General features: G+C 38.9%; 1 protein-coding gene across 2 annotated transcripts; it reads right to left on the reverse strand.

Moving 5' to 3' along the window:
- MEMO1 (mediator of cell motility 1) lies at positions 1-26537 on the reverse strand. Of its 2 annotated transcripts, XR_014493746.1 has the most exons (10): positions 26080-26537; positions 15141-15222; positions 13878-13946; positions 13201-13313; positions 11064-11175; positions 8641-8783; positions 5883-5959; positions 1941-2045; positions 430-636; positions 1-331 (listed from the first exon to the last, which is right to left on the reverse strand). XR_014493746.1 is itself a non-coding variant. In XM_083373388.1 (9 exons), the coding sequence occupies exons 1-9, from the start codon at positions 26138-26140 to the stop codon at positions 505-507; spliced, it is 894 nt and encodes a 297-aa protein (XP_083229514.1). In that variant the 5' UTR covers positions 26141-26537; the 3' UTR covers positions 1-504. The 2 variants fall into 2 exon arrangements, 1 of the variants encoding a protein (XP_083229514.1); XM_083373388.1 differs by having other exon boundaries at positions 1-636.
- Between the last annotated feature and the right edge of the window lie 223 nt (positions 26538-26760).

Raw genomic sequence — 26760 nt, forward strand, 5'->3', positions numbered from 1 at the left:
TTTTGGTTGTGCAGCCCTTTATTAGCAACTAAAATAGAAGATATTTGTTGTACAACACGGGTAGTAATTGACTATACTGGAGTTTTATTATATTCTAATACAGGATCTTTTATAAATGCATTTTTTTTATTAAAAAGCTTCCATCCTTTTCTGTTTAAACTTGCAAAACTATTCTGAAAGCAGAGTATGTGCACAGGTCTGCAGAGTGCAAATCTGGGATGTGGTAAATGCTTTACATGTTGTATTTTGCAAGGACCGTCTGTCACCATACCTTTATAGCCACTGGTTTTTAGAAGTCACAACATTTTGACACCAGCCTTCCTCCCTTGTCCTAAACAAGAAAGCATTTTTAAAATGAGTTGTAACTAAGGAAGGACTACACCTACTAGAAAAAAAGAAGAGTTCTATTAGTTTGAGGTTTCAGTATACCCAAAGATCAGGAACTGCATCTTTGCAAGGGCAAGGCTGGGACCCCATTGAGTGTGCAGGTGTCATCCCTGAGGTTCAGTGGACCAATAATGCTCCTGCTGCATAACTCACTGAGCTATCTTGCCAGTTTCGACACTGGCTTGACTGAGCATAATTCAAAAATGAAAAGCTCATGTTCATGCCATTCTTCTGGAGCTCTGTGATAGCCTAGATGGAATAAAAAGAAAGTTTTATAAAATGACTACTCAGATCATTTATGACACTTCTTACACATTCGCGATACTTTTTTTTTGAGTCAAGAACTTTGAACAACTTTTCTCATGGTTGTTGAAATAACCTTTCATAAGGAAAACTGAGGAAGATGGATGCACAAATTTACTTCGAAACACATTAAAAACACTGCTGATTGTCAGAAGGTAAATTCAAGAGTGCTTTTTAATCTCAACTGGACCTTAATGGGGCCCACAGGCAATCCTGCTAATAAAAATTATGATCACTTTGCAGCATGCCATCTTCCACTGTATTTGTTTTTATTAAAACAATATTTTTTAAAAGTCAAGTGGGACAAACAAAGGACGTGTTTGGGAATGTATCGCTTTGTTTACTCCTGACTCATATAGAAAGGCACATAGTCCTATATTTCTACTAATTGCGAATATTCCTGAGTTCTGAGGAACTTAACAGAAAGGGCTTTCTGCTGAATGCCTGTATGTTTGTTTGCTCTATGCATGCATGCATATCGCCCACACACAATCCAAGAATATATTTAGAGTTAGCAAAGGAAAAAGTTTCGTCCCTTTTTCACAGGGAGATGGGGCAGTTTTGAATGGATAACCCACTGGTCATGGTAAAGTTATGGCACCAACTCCTCCATGCACTGGCAAATAGGGAGGGTGCAATTCTACTGGCTCTTATCAACTTTTTCTTGCAAGTACCCCAAGGGATATGCTCTCCTATCCCACAGCTAGATGAAATTACAACTGAAAAAATTAGTTGGTGGGACTTTTACTAAATGAAAGGGATATTTTAAAAATTCAGAATCTATCAGTTCTATCTTGCAGATTCTCCCTCCTGAACTTCCTCAATTAGTTTATTATTTAATCAATTAGCTGCCTCAATCACTGAAGCTTCTCTAGGTAGGGGAAAAAAGAGTATTTAAATTGACTAACAATTAGTCAATATGGCCAATATAACTGACGACCATGGGAAACAACAGTACAAGGCATATATCGATGAGATCATAAATCACCCTGTCCCGTCTCTGTTGAAAAAGCCCAATCAGGGCCACATGGACTTACTACTATTCCCAAGACCACACATGGAAGGTGGGTATCTAGTGTCCTGCACAGTAGCAGGGCTTTCTTGATGGAACTGGAGTATGCCAACCCTGCCAGATCTTATCAATTAGGCAAAAGCAATCAGAAAGCAATAGTCTTGACGGCAGGAAGAGCTTTTATATATTTATAACTTGAAAACGTCTACTCCATATTTCATTTAACAACAGTACTTACATTTAGTAAAACACCAATAGGATGTCTTCCACATATTGTATTATGGTATTTCTTCAAGTAATTGCTAAAGGACACAGGGTCAAGCTGTTCTATAATGTTCATACCCTAGGAAGAATTATAAAGTTATCATTAATTTTTAAATGCCTCAAATATAAAAATATTTAATTAAAAAAACTAGCACTATGGTTGACAGATAAAACTAAATCATGGCATACTATGAATATAATAACACACATTGATAGAAGAGAATATTTGTAGCTCAGGGTTGAACTGTGGGGTCCCTGAAGCTCTCCAAACTTAGTTGTTTTCTTATAGAAGTGGTCTTGGTGGTTCCTTCATTGGGCTATTAACCAGAGCCTTGGTGGAGCAGTGGGCTGATGCCTCCTTAAGTAACACCAGCTGCCTGCAATTAAGTGCAGGTTCACATCCCACCAGGCTCAAGGTTGACTCAGCCTTCCATCCTTCCGAGGTAGGTAAAATGAGGACCCAGATTGTTGGGGGCAATAAGCTGACTTTGTAATAATGCCGCTTGGGGTGTGTGTGAAAGCCCTAACAATCAGGCATATACATAGAATGAAGGCTACTGCCAAACTTGTAAGCCGCCCTGAGTCTTCGGAGAAGGGCGGGATATAAATGTAATAAAAAAAAATTCCCACCAATACTGACAGGGTAAGCCACTAGTACATAAAGGAGAACAAGCCCTACTCCCTACTAGCATTGGTGATGCTGATGATGTTATCTAGATTGGCAATGAAATGTCTGGGAGAGAGCAACCAAGCTCAGAGAGCATCAAGGACTCTTAATGGTTTATATCTGTGGAAAAAGCATTTATACATTATATTGACTTTTAAAAACTAGTAGTAAGAGTGACATTGGGTGTTTGAGTGTTTGTGAGTCATAAACAAAACCAATAATTATTTTCTTTTCTTACAGGTTCTATTAATTTTTTTCTTCTATGTTTTATTTTCAACACCAGAGTCGGCACCCAACGATAAAGTGACAAGGCCTAGGACAAGAACAGCTTTATGACAATTTCCAGTAACTGATTTCATCCAAGGGTTTCAACGTCAAATAATGCAAATTATAAAATTATAAATTATAAAAATATCCTTTGTAGGAAAGGATATGGGCTGAAATCTTTAGGTTCTGCTGAACTACACTGAAGATCCAGTCACTTTACTAGTGCCTAGGAGGATAGAAAGGCAAGAGCACACTTCTTTTGGCAACCTTAGTGCCAAGGGTCAGATCAGGTATAGGACTGAAATGACATTGGTCACATTTGTGGATAATCTACAGAAGGACTGGGGTGGAAGTAGCGCATCCATCCTTCCTCTCCTTTATTTCTCACCAACCTTCAATGCCAACAAGCATGGAATTCTTCTGAAACGGTTCCAGGGCACAGTAATTAGGGGCACAGTGTTAAGCTGGTTCCCCTTTCCTTTCATTCTTATTGATGACGGAAGCTCTATTGTGTGGCTCAATTCTTTCCCCACTATTGTTTAACATCTACATGAAATCTCTAGTGAGGTTATTTAATGGCATGGGATGAGATATCATCAATATGCAGTAATGCTCATTTACATAACTCCATCCCAGTCAGCCAAGGGAAGCTGGAGGTATGAGGAGTCTGGATGGGGATGAAGAAACTTTAGTTCAACCCTACCAAAATGGAGTGGTTTTTGGTATTTGGGGCTCCTGGATCTGGCTATTTCTCATCCTTAGTTCTGATTGGGACTGTATTATCCCAGACAGAAGTAATGTTAATTTGGGGGTTCTTCTGGACTCACAGTATCTTTTCAAAGAACAATTGGTAGTTGTGTTGCAGGGGGGGCTTTGCACAGCTTCATATTGTGCACCAATTGTCCTCCTTCTTGGATCAGGAGATACTGGGCACGGTCATCAGAGTTCAGTTATCTCTTGAGTGGACTACACAATGGTCTCTACATGATGCTACCTTGGAAAAACATTCAGAAACTTCAGTGGCTCCAGAATGCAGTAGCATGAGCAATTATGGGTATGTCTTATCTATTTTACACCTTGGATCCATGAATTTCACTGACTCCAAATTTGCTTCTGGGAGCAATTCTGGTGCCAGTTATTAACTATAAAGCCCAACATGGCACAGGGCCTAATGCCTGATTTATATTGTTTCTACTTGCCCCATTAGATCAGGCAGAAGGGGCAAGCTTCAACTCTGGTCAATTAAAGTTTGTCATTTAGTGGGATCCAGGAAGCATGCCTTTCTGTAGCTGTGCCTGCCCTTTGGAACACTAAGGTCCAAGGCCTGCCTGGCTGACCCTGACTGTGCTCACCTTTTGAAAAACCTTAAAAGACTTGGTTGTTTTTCCAGGCATGGGGCCCAGGACAGTAACCGAGCCCACACGGCTGAAGAATGGTGTTTAGGAAAAGTACCTTACGGTGCTCTATTATTATTAAATAGAATTAGAATAACATGGTACTATGCCAAAGACAAACATATTGCTTCATTTTCAAAAATACATTTTCAAAATACAATCCTTAATATCTGCAATAATACTGCTTTTCCAATTTCTCAAAATAATTCTCTTGGTAACCCCCACACCAGGTGCAACCATAATTGTTCAAAAATGGTCAGAAGAAAACATTTATGAGTAGTCTCTCTCTCTCTCTCTCATTGTGTATGGTGAGAGTGAGATTACATGTTACATATAACTATATATTACTAAAATTCTTATATTTGTAACAAAGGCTATTGGGCAAAACGTTTTGCACTGAGATACCTTAAGTGGCGTAACTTACAAAATAATCCAAAATCTAGGAACCATGACTCTCATGGAATTGAAATTTGGCAAACTTTAGAACACATTTTATGGCATAAAATAATAAATCCATTTATTTCATAATACAAAATAGTATAAAATATTTCCTATGATCAACTGCTGATGTTTTACTATGTTCAACTATGTTCAAATAGCCCAGTTCAACATGGGCTATTTTCAAAGCAGATAAATCTCTGAATATCTCCCTGAATTTTTAAGGTAGAACATTAGAAGCTCTGTCATTGTTGAAGACATTGAGGAATCTGGTAAGGAAATACCTCTGAAATGATCATTCAAGGGGGTCACAGGTTGTATAATACAGACACATACATACATACACACACATATACCTGACAGTTATACTGCCTATCACACTAAACATTAGTGCTACTTATTTTAATTCAAATAATTCTTTGCTGAAATCATCTGCACTCTAATGTGTATTTATATTCCCTAGTATCCACCTTCAGTCCCCAACTGCTTTTGTAATTCATGTCCAATTAGACCTTCACTCTGTGGTCATGTTAATCTTTCCTAAAGCTACATTTCTGTCATCTTATTCCCAGTTTCAACAAATCTTATACTGTCAATAAATGAGTATTACTTGCCTATTCCTGGCTGGCTGGCTAAATCACATACACAAAGGATTAGTTAAGCAACAAACTGCTCTATTGGTTTTTTGGCTTTATGGGTTGCCAAACTGGCATCAAGAAGACAGCATTCTTGTTTTTAACACTGAGAAAGGTCATTAAAAACTGCCTGTGGGAACTGAGGAATCAATGAAGCATGTTCCTGGGACGTATGCAGATATTCCTTATTGTTCCAATGTTACCATTGAGACTGAATTTGTATACGAAATATATATTTGCTTTTTCTTTTTTTTAATATTACCACTAGTTAGCTTTTGTACTTTGCTTAGACTTGTTTGCTTAAAACAGCATAAAAACACTTCTAATAAAATAAGACTGTCTGGGTTCATACAATAAATAACTATGATTGACAAACCTCAGTGGTTATGTGCACACAATGCAATAAGCCCTAAACAAACAAAAACTATAATATGAATTGGTTCATGCAGAGCATAAATGGGTAATGCTTTGATCAGATTCAAGACAGAAAATATGCAGGATATATTGACACTTACCATTTTATCTAAGTGTTCAATTGATCTATAAATCTCTCCTTGAGACTCATCATAGTAACTGTATCTGAACCTCTGACCTTAAGAGAAAAAGCCATATGAAATTAAAGACCAAATGAGTAGCTATATACATGTTTATGGCAAGTCAAACGGAATTACATTTGTTAAAAATCCATACAAAGTAACTCTCCAGGAGATATCATTCAAAACACTTGACACAGATAAAACAATTGCTTTAAAGCAACCTTTAAAGTAGAACAATATGATCACACATGTAATAATTTCAGGAAATCTGATTCATGAATTGAACACACAAATACTGTGTCTGTGTGTATGAGAGAATACACACACACACACACATAAAGTATATGAGTGTGTGTATGTGTGTATTTTATGCATAGTGCACTGGCACAATAACACAAATTTTATAAATACATATGAAAATTTGTGTTATTCTGGAATACTGGCAGTTGTAAGAAATTCCTTTTTTCCAAAATGCCTCTAGTAAAAACTGAAGAAAGACACCCCAAACCACATTCACAAGTACATGCTGCATTGAAAGATCTGAAATATTAACCTAGGAGGAAGAAGCACACAAGCAAAAAGTGCAAATTTTGAAAAGGTTTTATGAATCCTACAGTGATGGAATTGTTCTATGTACAACTGAAAATACTTTAGCACATGGAAAATACATTTCTTTTGTACAAGAATCTCACCTCTAAGGACAAAAAATCCTGAATGTTAAATATGCATCCAGACACTATTCTCACTTCAGACCTTTCTTTTATTGTTCACCAGGCTTCCTGCTCACAGATCTTAAATTGCTAATGCTTCTTTTAATTAAAACAAATGGGAAGCTACTCTGCTGGAAGTAGAGCTGCACAAACCAATCAGGGGAAACTTAATAAAGCACTTTCCTACTGCTTAAATTCAACTGCTCGTAGTGTTGAAGTTATTCTTTGCTTTTATTTGGTGGAAACTTGGTGGAAATACCTTCTCTATGTGTACACGCATGCTAAGATGGTAAAGATTAATCTCCTGGTGTTCACTGAACTTGGTTGTTTTTCTGCAGATGTTTCATTACTACCCTAGGTAACATCATCAGTGAATGGGGGAGTGGAGTTTGCTTAAAACAAGTAAAGCAAGCCTTCAAATGACATGGGTATCTCAATGTTATGAGCAGTAGGTCTGGAGAATCCCTTTAAGAAGTATCCCTCCAGATGGTTTGCACAGTCATACTGCACAGAAAAGTGACAGCCTGAAGCATAGCCTAAATTTTCAAGAATGTTTTCGAGCATTGCATAAATCTGAGAACTATTTTTTTTTGAAAATAAAAATGATAAGGGAAGGAGAGAAGAATGCAATGTAGAGCATTGTTTAGAAGTACGGCCTCCTGCTTAAGAAAGAAAGATTAAGGTAATTATCTATCCATCCATCCACTCAGCCACCCACCCACTCACCCATCCAATTTATATGGCCATCCATCTCAGTGAGCGTCGCTGGTTGACAAATAGAATTAAAATAAAATAAAAACCATTATAAAAATTTAAATGCAGGCAGTTCAATACAATAAAGGAGTAGGTCCCTGCACACACTCAAGGCCCACAGATGGGACTTTAGGGCTTTATAAAAGATCAGCAGGGTTGGATTCATCCTGATCTCCAGAAGGAGAACGTTCCATAAGGCGGCTTATATCAAAAAGGAAAAAAAGCATGTCTTCTAGCTCCCACCAACTGGCATTATTTGACTGATGGGACCAAAATAATGCCGATCCTAGTTGGCCCAGATTGGATGGACCGAAACAACTGAGGAGAGACAGTCCCTTAAGTAACCTAGACCTAAGCAAAGAAGGGCATTAAAGATGACAATCAACACCTTGAAATGCTCCTGAAAGCACACTGGCTTTCAGAGTATTGGTGTTAAAAAGACAAGTAACCAGCACCATATACTACTTATGCTGACACATTGTGCACCAGTTGAAGCTTCCGAATGCTCTTAAAGGACAGCCCCATGTAGAGGGAATTGCAGTAATCCAGACAAGAGATCACAAGGGCATAAGGGACAGTGAGCAGGGTCTCCTGGTCCAGGAACAGACAGATGGGTTAACAACCTAAAGATGTGCAAAATCCCTCCCAAACGTGAACGCCACCTATCTTTTGAGAAGGAGCAGTAAATCCAGGAGGACCCCCAGATTACATGTGATCATGATTTTTGAAGTTTCCTACTGGCTTCCTACAAAATCAATGAAGAAGCTGGCAGGAAGTTACTCCTGCTGCTTTTTTGCTGCCTGCACTCTGTAGCACCTGTACACTCACCCACCAGCCTGCTTGCTTGGGACTCCTGCTTCTTCCTGATTAACAACCTGCATAGATCCGGGATTATGACAGCAACTGGGACCACCAGGATTGCCATCACTAAGCAATGCAGTCATATGACATTTCATTTTACAACAGCATCACTTAGCGATGGAAATTTTGGTCCCAATTGCCATCGTAACCAGCGTACTACCTGTATTCAAGAACACAAGATAAATTATCCATTCTGATGCTCTTCAATTGCATTAAAATTCTACAGTTATAATCCTAGTTGTAATATAGTGTAATTATGAATAATTCATCACAACAGAAAGGCAACAAATTAGAGAAAGTTAATGGGCAATCATCTTTTGTTTTATTTTCCTGAAGCAGGTTTTGTTATTTAAACTACATTAATTTTAAAGGAGTTCTTTTTGGAACATGTGCAGATACATAATTTAACTTACCCCAGTGACAAAAGTCAGAGGAAACCACAAAAAGATTACAAGGATCTGCTAAATATTTGCTGAAGAGTTTTCCAAATTCCTGTTCTTTTGTCTCACTCAGTGCTCCAACCAATACAGGAACAATAGTAAACTCATCCTTATGGCTAAAAAGAAAAACAAGGATTCACAAAGATTCAGAACTTGATCTGTGCCATTCTACGTTTCTCCTCACATTCTTATTTAACCTGGCTTCTTATGTAAAATCTGCAACAAACAGGTTCTCATCTTGGATGCAAAAGCTTGCATAAATACATGGAAAAGAGTAGCCTGAATCACAAATCCTTTTAAAATCAATATTGCTTTTAAAAATAACATATTTTAATCCTATTTCCCAATTTTTAAAAATCTATGCACCTCACAGGCAACAAAAGCACAGGTTATCTATGAGCAAACCAGATTCTTTTCTGCATATTTACTGTGTACTCATATTATCAATTGTGTATACAATTTTATCTTAACGAAGACATAGGAAACTTCATTATAACATAACACTGCACATGAACATACGTGATCATATTAAGCACAGGGGACATATAATTATGATATGTTTAATTCTCACCTATAAGCTTCATTCATTTGTCCAGCCCTCAAAGAATTCTGTAGGGCCTGGTGAGGTCATTGCAAAAGACTGACCATTCCTGACGATGAATAGAGTTTGGCACATATTGCAAAAAACATTTAGATTTTGAATTTCTGCCGGGATCCCATATATGATAGTCACAGATGTCAAGGTGCCTGGCAATATTTTTCTTCATGGGACACCTGGTTTTAGTTCACTAATTCTTTTAATTTGGAAAAATCTAAGTTAATCCGTGCAAAACAAAGCACCAACCTCAACTTCAACCACACAAAGATTATTAGAAAATGGCACAAAGATTATTAGAAATAGTTTGCTAGAAAGATTGCCCAAGTGCCAGGGAAAAAAGGCAAGCTGCAGGAGAAATCAGAAAACATCTTAGGGACATAGTATGCAGCAATGAGCAGCATTACCAATTTACCTTCCATAAATTTTCAGTCCGGGTGTTTGGTAGAAGTCGAGCCCTAGACCTGCAATGTGGGATGCCCCAGGGCTCAAGCCTTTTGCAATTCCTTTGTCACATCTACATGAAACTGCTAGGGGAGGTCATCAGTTGGTATGGAGCTTAATATCATCAGTATGCTACTGAGACCCAATTCTCACCCAGAAACTTCAACTAGTTCAGAATGCAACAGCACATATAGTAATGGGGGACCCTAGGCTTATCCATGGAACATTTTTGTTGTGAAAACCTCAACGGCTTCCAGTTTCTTTATGGGTGCAATTCAAGGTGTTGGTCATCATCTTTAAAGACCTGTATGGCACAGGGCCAGGTTATGTGCAGGACTTTGTTTCCCTAAGGACAGCAGGTCAGATGAGGTGGGCATGCTCCTAGTCCCTTCCCCTAAATACTGCCATCTCTGAACTAGGAAGTGGGCCTTTTCTGTAGCAGTCCCTACCCTATGGAACACTCTGCCCCTGACGTTTGGCAGGCCTCCACCCTCCTAGTATTCCATAAAGATTGGAAGACCTGGCTTCCCCCGCCTCCCAAGCACTGGGATAAGACTTGATAATTGCACATTAGAAGGTTGACCTTGTGCCAAGTCCTTATTGTTTTTAATCTTTTAGTCTGTTTAGTTGTAGTTTTAATAAGATTTTATATGTTGTTTTAATCTCTACCCAGAGGATTATAAGATGGTTGGCTATCTAAATGTTTTACATAAATAAAACAAAACAAAAATAATAGGCCAGTTTCCAATGTTGGACAGAGATCATTCTGGAGAATATTATCTATGCGGACAATAACTTGATGACCCATGATAAATTAAAAATTAAATGAGTAGTCCATGGCTAGCCAGTATTTCATGACAGTCATTTTGTGAAAGTAGCCATGATTCTCAACATTTCATATCTGCCTATTAGTCTAAAAAGATAAGAGACCCCAGGACTGAACTATGCAATTTGGATAGTTTATGATCTTTATTCTTGCCAATCATTCTAAATTATTTCAAAGAATACTTATATGGGCTAAATAGATGTCAGGAGCAGAATATTTACAGATTTCAAACCTTTTAATCTCACTTTAATTAAAAATGCACACTATATTTCCATTATTAAAAGGATAGACATTTCCAGCCTTCTCTTCCTGTAAATTCTATTTTGCTCAGTTCTATGCTTTTCTACTATTTTAACATATACTCTATGTGTCTAAAAGTTTCAATACACAGTCCTCTCATTTTAATTGGTTTGATAATCAAAGCCCTAAGGATTTTGAAGCCACAGACATATTCAATGTTAGTGAAAATGGATTTATTATTATTCCAAAATACATCTAATTTAATATCTACAATTTTAAATATCCAAATACCTTTCCATGGCTTTAGCAGTGTAAGGCAAGTGCATTTCAATACTGTGTTCATCTTCATCTGTTTGCAAAGACATACGCTCAAACATTCCAGTCTTCCACAAATCTGCATAAACTGAAAAGTTTCAAATATATTAATATATTAAGGAACAAATGGATAAACAACTGCATAAAAAATTCCTCTTTTCTGCTTCATATGTTAGACTTATGGTTCCTAATTATCACAGGAATCACAGCTTGTAGTAAGAATGCTATTCACAATGGTTCTGGTAAACGTTCCCCACCTCTGACTCACAACAGGAATACACTTAGCCTATAAATGAAATAGGGCACTCCAAACAAACACATATTAAAATTGGTATTTTGTTGTGGGGAAGGTTTACACATAAAAAGCAGGGAAATACATATGGAGATATCCTACTTTGATTTGCATTTGCTCATACATAAGTTTGAGAACACTAATGTAAGATTTTAACTGTATAAAATAAAAATACAACTGTGGAATAATGGCACATTTAACAGCTTTTAACGTTTATAAAATAAATTATAGTAAGGGACATTTTTCATACATAGCTGGTAATTTTTTTTAGAATCTGAAAACTTTTTTCATTGTTTCTCTCTAGTTCCTTTGTAGTTGTGAGACTGAGAACATTAGTCAGAGCTAGGTATGCATGAAATTAATCAATTTGGGAAATGTCATTTAAGGGGTGGTTCAACAATTTCTAGAAGTAAATTTTACAAACCAGAAGTAGTTCTAGGTATCCCAGACATAGCATTCCAAATAAGCATTTCATCTGGATCACTTCAATCAGCTTCTAGACCAGAGTCTTTATAATATCCTGGAAACTACCAACCACCCCTGGAATGACATTGTCAAGGAGGGTATTTGGTATGATCTGCAGTGGGAACAGGATGTTTTGCAATGCTTTAGAATGCCCTGTTCCCAAATGGATGAGCTTTTCACATTGTCATTTAAACTAACAGCTTAATATAGGTCTCCTAACTGAAAAATGTGGTTAACATTTAGAGATATATACTTTTGAAAGAAACATATTTACTTGTCATTTTGTTGATTAGGCTTAGTGAATCAACTGAACCCAGGCACATAGTTTTCATGTGGCTATGAATAATTTTTACTTTTTCCACTTCACCTTAATTTGGTTAAGTATCATCAATCAATGTAGTAACTGAGAAACAAAGCAGAATTGCTTCCATTGACATTATCTTCATTGTTCTGGTTTATTTAATCATTCCACGCAGGGTTCTTATTTTAAATGAACTAATGGCAGGATAAGACTTTGCTCATTCCAAACATGAATGGTCTATGACTGATTAGATCACTAATATGCTCCTGCATTTTTGTTTGAAATATAAAATCTTGCAACTGACAGCTGCCAGTTACCAAAGATATAGAGAAGTAGCTGCAAGGAAATACAATCAGTAAAACAACTGCAGGTTGTAGTAAACTGTGTTGTATATGGCATGCACTATGGTTAGTATACGAGTGCCGCGTAACAGAGTGAGCGCCTGTTACTTGTCCCAGCTTCTGCCAACCTAGCAGTTCGAAAGCATGTAAAAATGCAAGTAGAAAATAGGGACCACTACGGTGGGAAGGTAACAGCGTTCCGTGCGCCTTTGGCGTCTAGTCATGCCGGCCACATGACCACGGAGATGTCCTCGGACAAGCGCTGGCTCTTCGGCTTTGAAACGGAGATGAGCACCGGCCCCTAGAGTCAGAAATGACTAGCACGCATGTGCGGGGGAACCTTTACCTTTACCTTTACGGTTAGTATTAAATTATACTTATATGTAAATATATCTAAGCTAGTCACCAATAAGTTTAGCATATATTGTAGTTCAGGTACTGAGTTAAGTATTAACATGATTTGGTTTTTTCCTCAGCACACTGTATGAATTCAGTCTTTGTTTGTTAAAATTCTATGCAAACTGAGCCAATACATAAAAGAAACACTAAGTATTATTAAAACTTTCTGCAAAATATCCAACATCAATACAGTTGCCTTTTTGTACAAATAGTTAAGAGATAAACTATGCAGAATAGACAGTCTCAGAAAAATAACAGACTAAATTTGCTAAGAATTGATTTTGTTTGTGTATTGCATGAATTGTGTACAGTTACCCTTTTGATCAATTCTCAAATCATATAGGGGAGTTCTATATATATCCACACTGGAAAGTGCACATCTGGAGAGGGGCACATGATGGGAAGGCCCAAGGATGAAGATTCGCCGTCTGAAGATTAATAAGAGAAAATATTTGAGTACCACATTTCATGACTAAAGGGAAATGATCACATCAAGACTTCTTTGATAGATTCTCTTGTTTAACTTCCAGATTATACTTGCAATGTGGTTGATTGTGGGAAATTGAATCACATAACAACTGGCTCACATGAAGAGTTTTATAATAGAATTTGGCAAGCACAATCCCAGGCAAAAAGTAATCTGCATTGGGACAGATTTAGATTTGGTCTTTGAAAATACAAAGGCTTCTTCCGAACACAAAATAAATCTTTAGATTCTTTTTTCTATTGCAACCTCCAGTTCTCCCTTCCATTTAATTCAAGATGATTCCCCATCCACAAAAATCAGATTTTAGAAAAGTAAAAAAATGCTACAGGTTCCCTACATGGTTTACGTGACCTCAGGACCCAGTTGGTTATGCTTATATCTCTGATAAACAGATTTCCTGTCCTGACAAATCCACCCTAAATAATTTTTTGTTGTCTTAAGCCAGCATCTATACAAACTGCATCTGGTTGTACTTAGGACAAGAATCTTCTTGGATGTTACTTACGTAATTGAAGGATCCACTTGTTTGTATGCATGAGCTGCACAAGACCCACAGTAAGTGTATCCTGCATGTCTGCCAAAAACAAAAGACACTTTCTTTGAAGCTTCTTTTGAATCTCTGTAGAAAAATCTCAACAAAAGAAATATAACTGAGTTTGATAAGCAGATATATCCAATCTACAGTTATCAGATGAGTGAGTGCTTTAGGTTAAGTACTAAAAAAATATGGAGAAAAGGTTACTTATGTGGCAGAAAATAAGGTGGGTACTAGCAGTGAGAAAACTATGACAAAATGATCAGATCTGGCCTCCAAGACCTCCTGACCCAGCCCAGTGTGATGATTATTCATTCAAAAGTAATTCTTTTATAGGAAAAGGGACTGGCAAGTAAAATCAGGCCTATTGGGAACTATAAAAAAAAATACAAACTCGTTGGAAGAAAAGATCCTCAACCCTGATGTGTATGCCATATCAAGATTGTTAACTCTGAGCACAGAAAAAGAAAATTACATCTGTATATTTTAATTAAAGGTTAAGGCGGTATACAAATTTAATAAAAGTAAGTAAAGTACTTTCTCAAACTGCAGGCAAGAAGTTGCTCAGAAGACTTAACATTTCAAGTATTCCAAACATTGCTCAGTTGAGTAGCAGAAGATGGTTTTCATAAAGTCTAATTTCCTGTGATTTGGGCTCAAAAAAACAGCATTTTGATAAAAGAATATGGATGAACGTAAGAAAAGGATTCTTAATAAGAACTACCGAAGTGTCTCTCATTGAATATATGATAGAAACTGAAGCTGAACATCTGTAGGAGATATTTTAATTTAGATTAAAGATTTAATTTGCCCTTTCCAAATGCCTAATTTCATGAAATGGTTAGCTATTCTCAAAGAAATTAAAAATAAGACAGAGGTAGACTGATTCTTATGTCTTTCATTCAAACTAGTTTGCCCTCACACGTAGCCATAAACAAATTGCTACTGATATTTTATCAGACTGAGTTCAGAGTAAGCCAGAGCCAAATGTCACAATGAAACCAAAGCAATTAAAGTGTACCTGTTCTTGTAACCCAACAGTCAACCCTCAATAAATGGTAAGAAACTGCCACCAAGAAGTCAGGGGATAAGACTAGCTTATTATCCAATCAATACAAATTGAGATAAAGAAGATTGTGCTCTCTCTATTTATCTGAGGGGAGTAGTATCTTTTTGTAATGTCTTTATATGAATTATCTTCAGTGAGTGGGAGAGAGAGGGGGAAAAACTTACGGTGCAATAATGGCTCTAGCAGGTCTTTTCGTAGACTGTACTTGAGAGAGCCAACCTTCTAGTTGTGCACTCAGCTGAGGTCCTACAGGGGAAAAAAATAGATTTTTAAAACAATGTTATCAAAAAATTATCCCTTGTTACAGTTCCCACGTATTTAATTCTTCCTTACAGCTGTACCAGCAATAATTTAAAACAGTACAAGCTTGACTTTCAATCAAACCTGATTGTATTTAACAATGTTTTTAATCTGAAAAACTCATTAAGAGATTAGGGAGCTACTAATAAGTAGCTGTTAACATTTCCTGCAATGCATTTCAGCCAAAGTTGATCTACTGATGCATTAGTTTTACTAATACTAATTCTATGGGATGGAAAAATAATAATAGAATAGAATAGAATAGAATAGAATAGAATAGAATAGAATAGAATAGAATAGAATAGAATAGAATAGAATAGAATAGAATAGAACAGAACAGAACAGAATAGAATAGAATATTTTTTATCTACTGATGCAAATGACTTATTCAGGTACAAAATAAACACTGGGGGAAAAGAATACTCAGAAAAGAAAAAAGAGTCAGATTTCTTGCACAGGTAACAAGAGAGTATGAGGCAAAAATCTCAAGCATATTGCAGTTTTAAAACCACAGTTTCTCATTTATCTCACTTGTCATTATTTCTCCAAACTTTGCTTGGCCAGAAACATATACCCAGTTGCTGAAGATAAATCTCTGGTGTACAGATAATACTATTCAAACTTATTAAGAAGATCAACAATACCTGCTGAGTTAGCACACTGCTCAATGTAATTTTACATCTGCCACAGCCTCTCTCAAATGAGAGAATAGAAAACTAGTTTCCTTAACATGATGGCTAGGCGACATCTATCAGTGAGAAAGAGTTATTTCAGGCTAGATTAGAGCAGTTTGAAATTGCCTTCCAATATTAGTTTTTCCACCAATACTAAACCCAGGAGCAATTTCCATCTTTTAGAAGATAACTTTTCCATCTCCTCAGAAGAGCATCTTTTTAACAAGATGCTTTTTAACATTTATTGTGACTACAGTATATTCTACAGCAGGGGTGTCAAACTGTCAGCCCGCAGGCCGGATGCATCATAGTGAAACCGCGCCCACCCCACTGCCAGCAATGGCAAAAAAGTCGTGATACGTCGCAACACGTCACGTGACATTGCGAGTTTGACACCCGTGTTCTACAGTATATTCACTGTAATCTCTATGCACCCTCTCCTTTCAATGTACTTTATATTCCCTGATACAATTACTCTGTACCCATAATTACAGCTGCTAAAATTTCAATTTTGAAAGAGGACTGGTAAATGTATTAAAGTAAACTGTACCATATGGATCGTATTTAAAAAGCAATGAGCAGTGTTTTAAGTCTGGCTTAAGGTATGACTGAAAACTAAAGCAAAACTTTTTTAGACAATTTGCCTTTATTAATTAAAATAATGATAAAAGTGTTAGTATTTACTATGCCATGAACATTTCATTCTTTGAAATATTGACTTAATGCAACATTTTTTCCTCAAAGGTTTGCCTAACTGCACTGGCCAGCAAAGCCAGCAGCAGTAATTATGGAAGTTGTGGTCCAGAAGAGCTAAAGGGCGCCAGGTTGTCCACCAGAACCAAGTTAAAATCCATTTTAAGGAACATAGTAATCCTAAAGTAAAGAAGGGCCGGGATCCATATTTAGTAACCCTGGCTATGAGTGATTTTTTTTTTATTTTAAGTATACTAAGCTATTAAATATTTTAACTCAAAATAATTGTTATGAAGCAAATACTCTGATATTAAGTATGAAAGTTTCCTCAAGACATCCAATATAAATGGTGTGAAGAGAAAGATGAATAAACAAACTATATCTTAATTACTAACCTTGACATACTTAAACGGTTTATAATTTGACTGTCTACATTTATCTGGCTGTTAAAAATCTGAGGTTTTTCTGACAATAGAAGTGAGCCTTCACTTGTGTTACTCCCAAGCTTGGAATGCACTCGGTCAGAAGTTGTATTCCACCCCACTGCTTGACTTTTGTGAAAAGAAGATATACCACCAAACTTTTCATTGTCAAAAGTTTTAATTATTGTTAAAAGTAACTGCATTGATTTTTAACTTATGTTTTTAATTGCTTATATTGATTTGTATTTTAATTTTGACAACTGTGTTAATTGTTCATCAGAATTGAATAATCAATTAAAATTGCCAAGCACATGCCATGCTTTACAGGATATGTTGTTTATTCAATGTGCTAAGCTAAAGTGAAACAAACCCATTACAGTTTAGGCGAATATAAACTTAGTAAATGAAACAAGTAAAAACACTGTCATTATGACTATCTATCTATGTATCTATCTATGTATCTATATCTATAATCCTTTTTGCATAGCATAGTGGTTCACATACACACAATGCTTAATAGTATATCATATTAGATGATACATGCAAATAAAAAAATTCAGGCAGTAATAGCATAAGCTAAATGCTTCTTGAATAGGTGAACTTTTTCCCAATTGAGGAAAGCATACAACTCAGACAATCAGAAGACAACAGGAATACAACAGATTACTATTTGATGTGACACTATTTGTAATTAAGTTCTCTTTTCATAGGCCTTCATCTCACGGCATTATTTTAGAGAAATAAAAAGAAACATTTACAATATAAAATGGTCAAATGAAAGAAAATAATAATTTTTAAGATTTTCAAAATACAACTCAATAGACAATATTTTAACACTTGTTAGTCAATCTATCCAAGAAAGTATAAAAATATCCAGAGGGTATTTTTAAGGTTTACATTAAATTGTCAAATGTTGAACTTTTAGAGATTTTTTGTCCCACAAATGAAGGCAAATATATATGTCCCAGTATAATGTTTTGAAATTGAATTTGGGTCGGTCACCGCTGAGCAACCCAATTTCAATTTGTTTACATATTTTCAGTTGTAGCTATATATATTTATATTTATAGACAGATAAAAACCTGCCAATTGTGGATAAACCTCTGTGTGCCTGAAGTTGATGGTCCCAAAGGTGTCACCACACTTCTTAAAAGAACATTTGCTTGCAGATCATTTTATACTTTGATGCTTAATCAGCATTTGCTTCAGCAAAATGGGCTGGCATATACAAGTTCTTTTGTAATTACTGAATTCATGTCAGATTTTTTTTTTGCAGAATAAGCAAGAGACCACAGCAAACCTGTCTAGCCAGTCAGTTCAGTTTTCTATCTTGCTGCCAACTCCCTAGAGTATGGAATGTGTTTATTCTGCAGTACATACAAGTTTGGACACAATGGGAGTATCTCCATATTATTTAAAACCTATTACTTCATTTATTTAAAATTATAATTTGCCTCAAGTAATCTCAGGAGTCTGATTTAATTCTGTGGAAAGGGAATGAAAACATCATTCACCTTGACTTTTTTTTAAATTTCCACATGCGATGCATTCAAGACCTGGTATGGAAGGAAGCAAATCTGAGGTATTCATACATTTGTGTGTCTCTCCAAATTTATACCGCTTATCTTCTGCTTTTCAGCTGAAGACTCACATATATTTCTAGGACTGTGCAAAAATATGGACTCAAAAGGGAACACATGATTCAAAATATGTAAAGCACAAAGATTACATCTGTTAGCAAATCTTTAAGGAAGCTGCATCCTTTCCTAAAAAATGCAATGTGCATGTTTCTATGTCCTCTTCTAAATCACTTTTGCCTTTCAAATTCAGACTGCTGAACAATTATATTATTGCTTTGCCAAAACAGGCCTTCTGTCTATTTCCCCTATCCTCCTTCAAGATCTGTAATATACACTGAGAATTTATTAACAGGAACAAAAATCTTCCTTTATTTCAACTGATGTAATAGGGTTTTCTCCCTCTACATTAAGCCTCCCAACTCCAGTTATAGCTCAAATATGACTTCATAAAGAGATGCTAAATCCATTTCTGATTTAGTTATTTCTGTTCTATACGTTTATAAACAACTAGGAAATGCAGATGTATCTAACTGGAAAAAAAAACAAATAGAAGGGGTCTGGTAACAAATAGAAATAGTCTAGGACAAGGGTGTCAAACTCAATTTCATTGAGGGCCGCATCAGCATTGCAGTTGCCCTCAGGGGGCCGGGTGGGTGTGGCCTGGGTGCGTGTGGCCTACTGGGTGGGCGTGGCTAGAGTGCATATGGCCTGCTGGGTGGGCGTGGCCAATTGTACATTGTTCGCATCAAGGGTTCCTATGAGGGCCTGGGCAGGAGTGGGACAGATCTGAGGGTCTCTGTCAGGAGGAGGGTCTCTGGGCCAGGGCCAAGGCAGTGGGGGCCGTTCCCTCACTGTTTCCAGGATGGCTTTGCGGGCCGCATGAAACCACTTCACGGGCCGGATCTGGCCCCCGGGCCTTGTGTTTGACATGTCTGGTCTAGGAGTACCTTTCCCAACAAATTTTATTAAAAAACATAACCTTTTGTGAGCTGCAGCTCACTTTACCTTGTCAACAGAGGTGCATCTAAAAATATATAACTAAAACAAAGCTGAGAAAAGACATCATGAAATGAGTGAGAGGTTCCCTAACAAAAAAAATAGAGACAGCAGCAGTTCAAATTTTCCCCCTCTAACTTCTAAAGTTAAGACTGCACTCGACTCTTCCATCACAACAAACAATTATTACCCACAAAAAAGGCTCAAATTAAAAGCCCAAGGAATTCTGAGCCCCTGCAAAGCTCATCACATTGGCAATCTGTGGTATATAATCTAAGGCCTCCCATTTACAGCAAATGTAAAAGGTATAATGTTCAGGAAGATAAATAGCTTTCACTATAAATTTAGTCTTCAGATAAATAGTACGATCTAACTGTGTCCACTGATATTAGGAGAGTAGCCTGATTTATATTCTTCTTCTTCTGTTTCCATGTGTCTTACTGGTTACACATTTGTTATTACAATGAAATGCACAAGTACCTTTCAGGTCACCAGATGACAGATCCAGTAAGAAAGGAAATACAAGCTTCTTCCTAGCCCAGGGGTAGGCAACCTTGGCTCTTTTATGACTTGTGGACTTCAACTCCCAGAATTCCTGACCCAGCATGGCTGGCTCAGGAATTCTGGGAGTTGAAGTCCACAAATCATAAAAGAGCCAAGGTTGCCTACCCCTGTCCTAGCCTATGGAAGAAGGCTCATTTCTTTCGGCAATGTATTCACTTCAGCTGATTCAACTTCTTTCATTGTGTATTTCATTGTAACAATAAATGTGTAATCAGTAAGAGACATGGAAACAGAAGAATATATAGTATAGCAAAGTAATGCACAAGAATATATAGTATAGCAAAGTAATGCACATTCTCGATACTGGGCCATTTTCTTAATCTACTTCTCTTTCTAACTAGAGTAAGATCATCAAATTCTCCTTCTTGTGAAAAAGATACCGCTGGTCTTCTTGGTCACTGAAGATGGATCGAAGATATACTACAGCAGGGGTGTCAAACTCGCAATGTCACGTGTCACGACATATCTTGACTTTTTTTCCATTGCCGGCAATGGGGTGGGCGCAGTTTCACCATGACACATCCCATGGGATGGCAGTTTGACACCCCTGTACTACAGCATTATTCACAGGTTGGTCAGTTGGTTATTATGGGCGCCCCAAATCTGTGTCTGAGGAAATGAACATATATTCTATAATGATTTTAAAGGTAGGTGATTCTACTCCAAAGCTACTTAAAATGTTTATTAACATTACTCCTGCTGTTGTCTGCCAAGTCATTCCTTTACAGAAAGGGCTAAGAACAAAGAAAACATTTTCTTGTTGAGAACACCAGGATTATGTATTATCCAATTAATCTGTTAACTGTGGGACAGAAAACTCATTTCCCCAATTTCCTTTTTAGTAGGAGACATTCATCCCTTTGCTGGTATATTCTACATTTAAATTAGATCCATAGTCATATTCACATTGAATGCTCAGTGAAATCTGGAAAGTGTTCTAAAATCTAAACCATGAAGGAAAGATGTGGCCAGAAATACCTTGTACAGGTCCCCAAGAACACTCCTACCTCCCCAAACCTTCAATCCAAGGCTTGGCCTATCAAAGTCCTGGATTCCTGGTAAAAAAAGTTCATAGAAAATTAGTTCAGGGGGTGTCACTAAGAACTTGTATATTGCTGACAAGACCCATGTAGGGAAATGGGATGGCAGGAGCATGTCCCTAGAGGTTCAACACACATGAATTACCTAGAAGTAGAGCTGTTGGCTTGTCCTTGAAGTTCCATGCTGTGATAATCATGCTTTATAAGATTCAGCCATCCAGATAGTAAGTTTTCTTTCTTGGCATTGCATCCCTGAGTCAAGAAAACCTTCCTTCCTTCCCTCTTTATTAATTGTAACTGTAGATGTAGAATCAACCTATTGTATGCGGTGCCAGCATACTTTTAGCTAAATTCAAACAAGGCCTAGAAACAGTCAACGCATCAAGCTGAATTTTTGCCATAGAGGACATTATGATGAGCAGCTTGTCTAGGTAACCATAAATGTGGAGCCACTGGATTCTTGAATGGCCCAGAGGAGCCATTTTTACATTTTGATGAATAGTCTCAGTGACAAAGCCAGATGGGGAAAAAGAGAACTGTGAAGTGAAGCGGATTGCTCTTGCATACAAATCTGAGGAACCTTTGGGAAGAGAGGAGGGTTCCTGGTTGGGATGTTAAGCAAGTTTCTGACAAATCCATCAACATTAGAAAGTTAATTACTCTATTTTAAAGGTTCACTGCCTGATAAATTCATTCTGAGGCCCAGGGTTCAGTTCAAGAAAGTATTTTGGCAATGTAAAGAGAAAACACCAATGTAGATCTCTTCTGGGATATGTACTCTTAATCTACCTATTCTGGTAGGTGAGGTTGTAGGTATATCTGTATTTCTGCAGTGGTAGGCTCACTTAAAAAGTAATGGAATCAAGCTGGGAAATGTGTGCTAAACCTGGCAACTGATGGATGTTTTGGCTATTGAGTCTAGGAATCCAAGAGGGTACATCACTCAAATGTCTTCTGCCCAGAACAAAGTAGGGAATTCGATCTTTGGTGTGAAAAGAAGATGCAGGACAATTCTTGTATTTGCTTTCTTCCTTCTACTGGGCTATAGGCAAAATCAGTCTTAGCAATACTATTGGTTATTCTAATAGCTTCTTCCCAATGAAGGGCTTTTCTGCAAGTTTGACTTTCCACTATTGGTTAGTTCAGGCAACGTCTGAGTCTGTAACATACCTGGGAAAGAGTTTGGGAGACAGGGCAAAAAAATACTACGTAGGGAGTGATCAGATAAGAGATACCATAGCTGTATACTGGGCAAGGCAAGAGACTCAGAAGAGACACTCCCTAGTTTCTCACAGGTATTCCCCAGTGCCTTCTCAGCCGTCAGGGGAGGAAGAGGTCCAAGGGGCTATCCACTGTTGTCTCCTCTTGTCATCCTGTCGGTCTCTTAATCAGCCTCTGCCTTCTGACTCTCACTACTCCCATTGCAATATGTGGTAGGATGTTCATAGATTTGCCCACATTATGGCCCTGCCCAAGGCCTTATTTACTGTAGTACAGGAACTGGCCTTCAACCTTGCAGGATTATTCATACGCTCGAAGCCAGTATTGCCACTCATCTCCATGCTGTGCCCACCTGGAGACCTGATCAAGTTCTTTCCCCATCTCCTACACTAATCTGTCAGTTTGGCAATGTGGCTACAATCTCCTGCTGTCATACCAATCAGCCTACAGAGAATAGCCCGGAAGCATTTTTGTAAACTATAGTGGACAGAGAGTTTGTTATCAATTTCTGGCCTCTCCCTCTTGGTCTCTCTTGTTCTTGGTGACAGAGTAGAGAGTTGATGGAACATTTCCTTTGAAAATTCTTCTAGAAGACAAGGACAGTTAAGGGGGAAAAGTCTGCTTTCTAGATGTAAAAGATGGCAATCTCCTTCCTTGCAGCTTCATCTCTGATGACTGAGAATAACATCTGCCTGTGAAAGGATTTCTCCTTCTACTTGCAGTCTACTTTTCATTTTAGGATTGAAGGCCAAAGAGGAGGCTACTGGCAAACTGTGAGAAGAGTTCCAAAGGGCTGAGAAAAGTAGGAGATGCCATATAAACAGCAGCAGATATAGCTAGCCATTTAAGACCATAAAAAATACAGTCTCTTCATTTTTTTTGCTCCAACAACCTTATCTCCTTGTTTTTAATAAGTGATATACTGACCTTTCATGAACTACTAACGTTGGCTCAATGTATCATATGGATGTGAAAACCTAGTAGCCTGATGGGAGATTGGGTTATGCTTCTGTATAATCTTTAGATCATCATATCATCCAATATAATAATTGGCTTGGAATTAGTCCTATTTTCTGACCTCCCATGAAGAGATAGAAAACTAGAGTAGTTGCAAATATGGGATGCTTCTGCTGAATCATCACTGTAAGTACATTAAAATATATGTGAAGTGGCTGAAATGGATGAGCTTTCATTACTCACTTTAAAGAAAAAAGCTTTTAATTTAAGAAAAGCAGGGAAGTGATAGCAATATACCAGTCAAAATTATTGCTCCTATATAATTGGAGAAGCCCTCAATTTTTAAAATCATCTACCTAAGATCACTGGATAGAATACCGGTGACAGTACCAATACCAGTGTATCATACCTGTATAGAGTGCCGGATATAACAAGGTATGTTTTGGCAGCCAACTCCTCTTCAATTCTGCTTAGTAGGAAGCCTTACTGTGTTTATCATCAGGCCTTCAAATGGTATGAGACAGCATTTTAAGCCTACCTTCCACTCTTCTGAAACCATAATGACATATGCTTTCTTTGATGGATATAATAAATATTTGTCTAAAAAGTAATACAGAACCCAGTTAATCACATCTTCCCAAATACCTAAACAATAAAACTGCAAATATTTTGCAAAGATTTTAAACTAAAAAAGCAAAGCATGCTACAAAACTAAATTATAATTGCTGACGTGAAAGATTTAGTTTAAATTTCTAAGCATTTAGCAACTAGCCATATGTACTATTTATATGCTTGCAAAATTTGATGTATTCCCTCTCTCTATCACATTTTTCAGATGAAAATATACACCCACAAGCTGGATGAAGTGAGTATGTGTTGCTTTCACTGCTTTGTCTTTCCCTAGAGTGTTTTTTTAGGCCAAGTGAAATAAATATCTGATGAGCACATACAGAAAGAAATCATATTGTAGACAATGTGAACCTTACATCCTGCAGAGGGCACTCTTGTGCATGTTTTCTCAAGAAACTACTGTATAAGAAACAAAGGTGGGGGGGGGGAAGAAAAATATTGATAACTGGTTATTTTACACGATACTGGAAATCAAGGGACATCTAAACGCACCCCGAGAAGCATCGTCTTCTTTACAATTTCACTGCCACGTATATGGTGCAAACATTCAAATACGGACGAACAAAAGATTTTAAAATAACCTTTCCAAACATTAAATCTCGCACCCACTACATCTTCAATTCCACGGGATTTCAATACAGTATTTAAAAATGTATTTTTTTTTTCCAAACTGTTCCCCTGGACAGCCAGGAAGAAGCCTGAATAGACAACCGCCTCCCAGCCTGGTCCCGAGTTACAACTACTGCGTTCCCACAATGCAATTCGCCCCCTCCCTCGCTTTACCCTAAATGACCCCTTTTCATTCACACGTATACTTCGGATCTTGGTGGGTTCCCCGATTCTACATGAACCACCACCACCCCGAGAGGATTCCTCATCGGTTCTTTGTCCTAGGCACCTTCCTTGAAAAAGGCGCCGTCCGCTTCCTCTACAGGAGAATATTTTAAAGAGAAGCAGGGGAGATTTCCGGGGCCAGCCTTAGGAAACATCCAGGCTCTGTCGATTCCCTGGGAATCGAACCTCGGGCAGGCCAAGCAGTTCGTTGTCTGGGGCAGGCAGAGGAAGATTAATTTTTTTTTGGGGGGGGGGGTTGTTATCTAAAAGAGGATCCCAGCATTCCCGGCGAAAAGTGCTGATTCAGTCAAAAGGCCCACCCGGCCCCAGCGACCATGGGAGGAGAAAAGCCTCTTCCGCACAAACCAGGCCGGCTCCCGCGATTATCGCTGCCACGCCAGAAAGCAACAGGCGCCTCCCGGCTTCCTGGCAGGGGAACCTCGGGCGATTTTGCAACACAGCTTCACCACCCTTCCTTGGTCAGAGCTGCCTAACGGCGATTACACACCGAAGCGAAGCACCGCTCGGGCAGCGCCCTGCCGCAGCGTTTCCCAACCTTTAGGAACTTGAAGATGCGTGGACTTCAACTCCCAGAATTCCCCAGCCAGCTCTGCTGGCTGGGGAATTCTGGGAGTTGAAGTCCACGCATCTTCAAGTTCCTAAAGGTTGGGAAACGCTGCCCTACCGGATTCAATGGGATCTCCTTCCCAGCAAACGAACGCGTCCAAGATCGCAGCCTTATTAGGACAGGGAGGGAGGGAGGGACTTGGGGGAATGACAGTCGACTTTTTCGGTCGGCTGCAATTTAGCGAACGACTCGGGACTCTCCAAAGCCGCCGCCGCCGCCGCCATAGTTACCGATCCGTCTCTTGTGGGGGGTGTATGTCACTGGCCTACGGGAAGGAGTCTGGCTGAAATGCCTCGGAGCACCGTTGACCCCCCCCATTCTCGTCCACCGTCAGCCTTAATATTACACTTTTTCCCCCCCCCCCATATTTACAGACGGCATCAAGCATCCGAGCGGTTCCCCCGTCGGAAGAAAGGGGGAGTTTCGAGTGCTAAAACTCGGCCCGACAGACCCGCCGCTCCCTCGACGTGGCTCCTCATCAAGCAGGCCCCGCAAACACACACACACACACACACACACACACACACACACCCCGCCTACGGAGGCTTGTGACCCAGCTCGTACCTGAGGCAGTGTACCAGCTGCCGGCATGGCTGGCCTCCCGGCAGAGCGCTCGGTTGGACATCTTGGTGCCTGAGCCGCCTATGGTGTTGGGGGAGTGTCGGGAGGGGGGAGGGGGCAGGAGACGAGTCCGGCCGCGGCGGTATTAAGTCCCCCTCCTCCCCCGGCAAGAAGTCAAACCCCCGGGACGGGGGACGGTGCTGCTGGAGGCACCCCCGGGTAGAACGGAAGCCAGTGGAGGCGGCAGGCGGTGAGGAGCTCGAAGCTGCCGAAGGATCCGCCGGCCTGTGCAGACACCAGAGGGCAGGAAAGGAGGCGGAGGAAGGCAGCGCCTAAGGGGGACAAAGGCCAAGGCAGCGACCGCCGCCCGGGTGATACCCTCAGAGCAGGCGGCAGCCGCCGGGTTTGGCCTAACTCGGCTCCTGTGGCATAATAACTAGACCAGCGTGGCTCTCCATTGGGCAAGGGAAAAAAAAACAGGTCCTGCGGCGATTGGGTAATGGTTTTTTCCCTGTTCGCCGGACGGGCATCATCGCCGCTTCCCATTGGGCGGCGCTCTGAAAAGCCTGCCCTCGATTGGATGAGAAGAAAGGTGCGGGCGGGATCACTTAAGATTGGTCCGCAGAAGTTGCCGGGGCGATGGCATCTGGCCTCCCTGATTGGGGGGTTGATGTCTCTGAGGTG

The sequence above is a fragment of the Vipera ursinii genome (assembly GCF_947247035.1).
Source record: "Vipera ursinii genome assembly, chromosome: 1".
NCBI lineage: Eukaryota > Metazoa > Chordata > Lepidosauria > Squamata > Viperidae > Vipera > Vipera ursinii.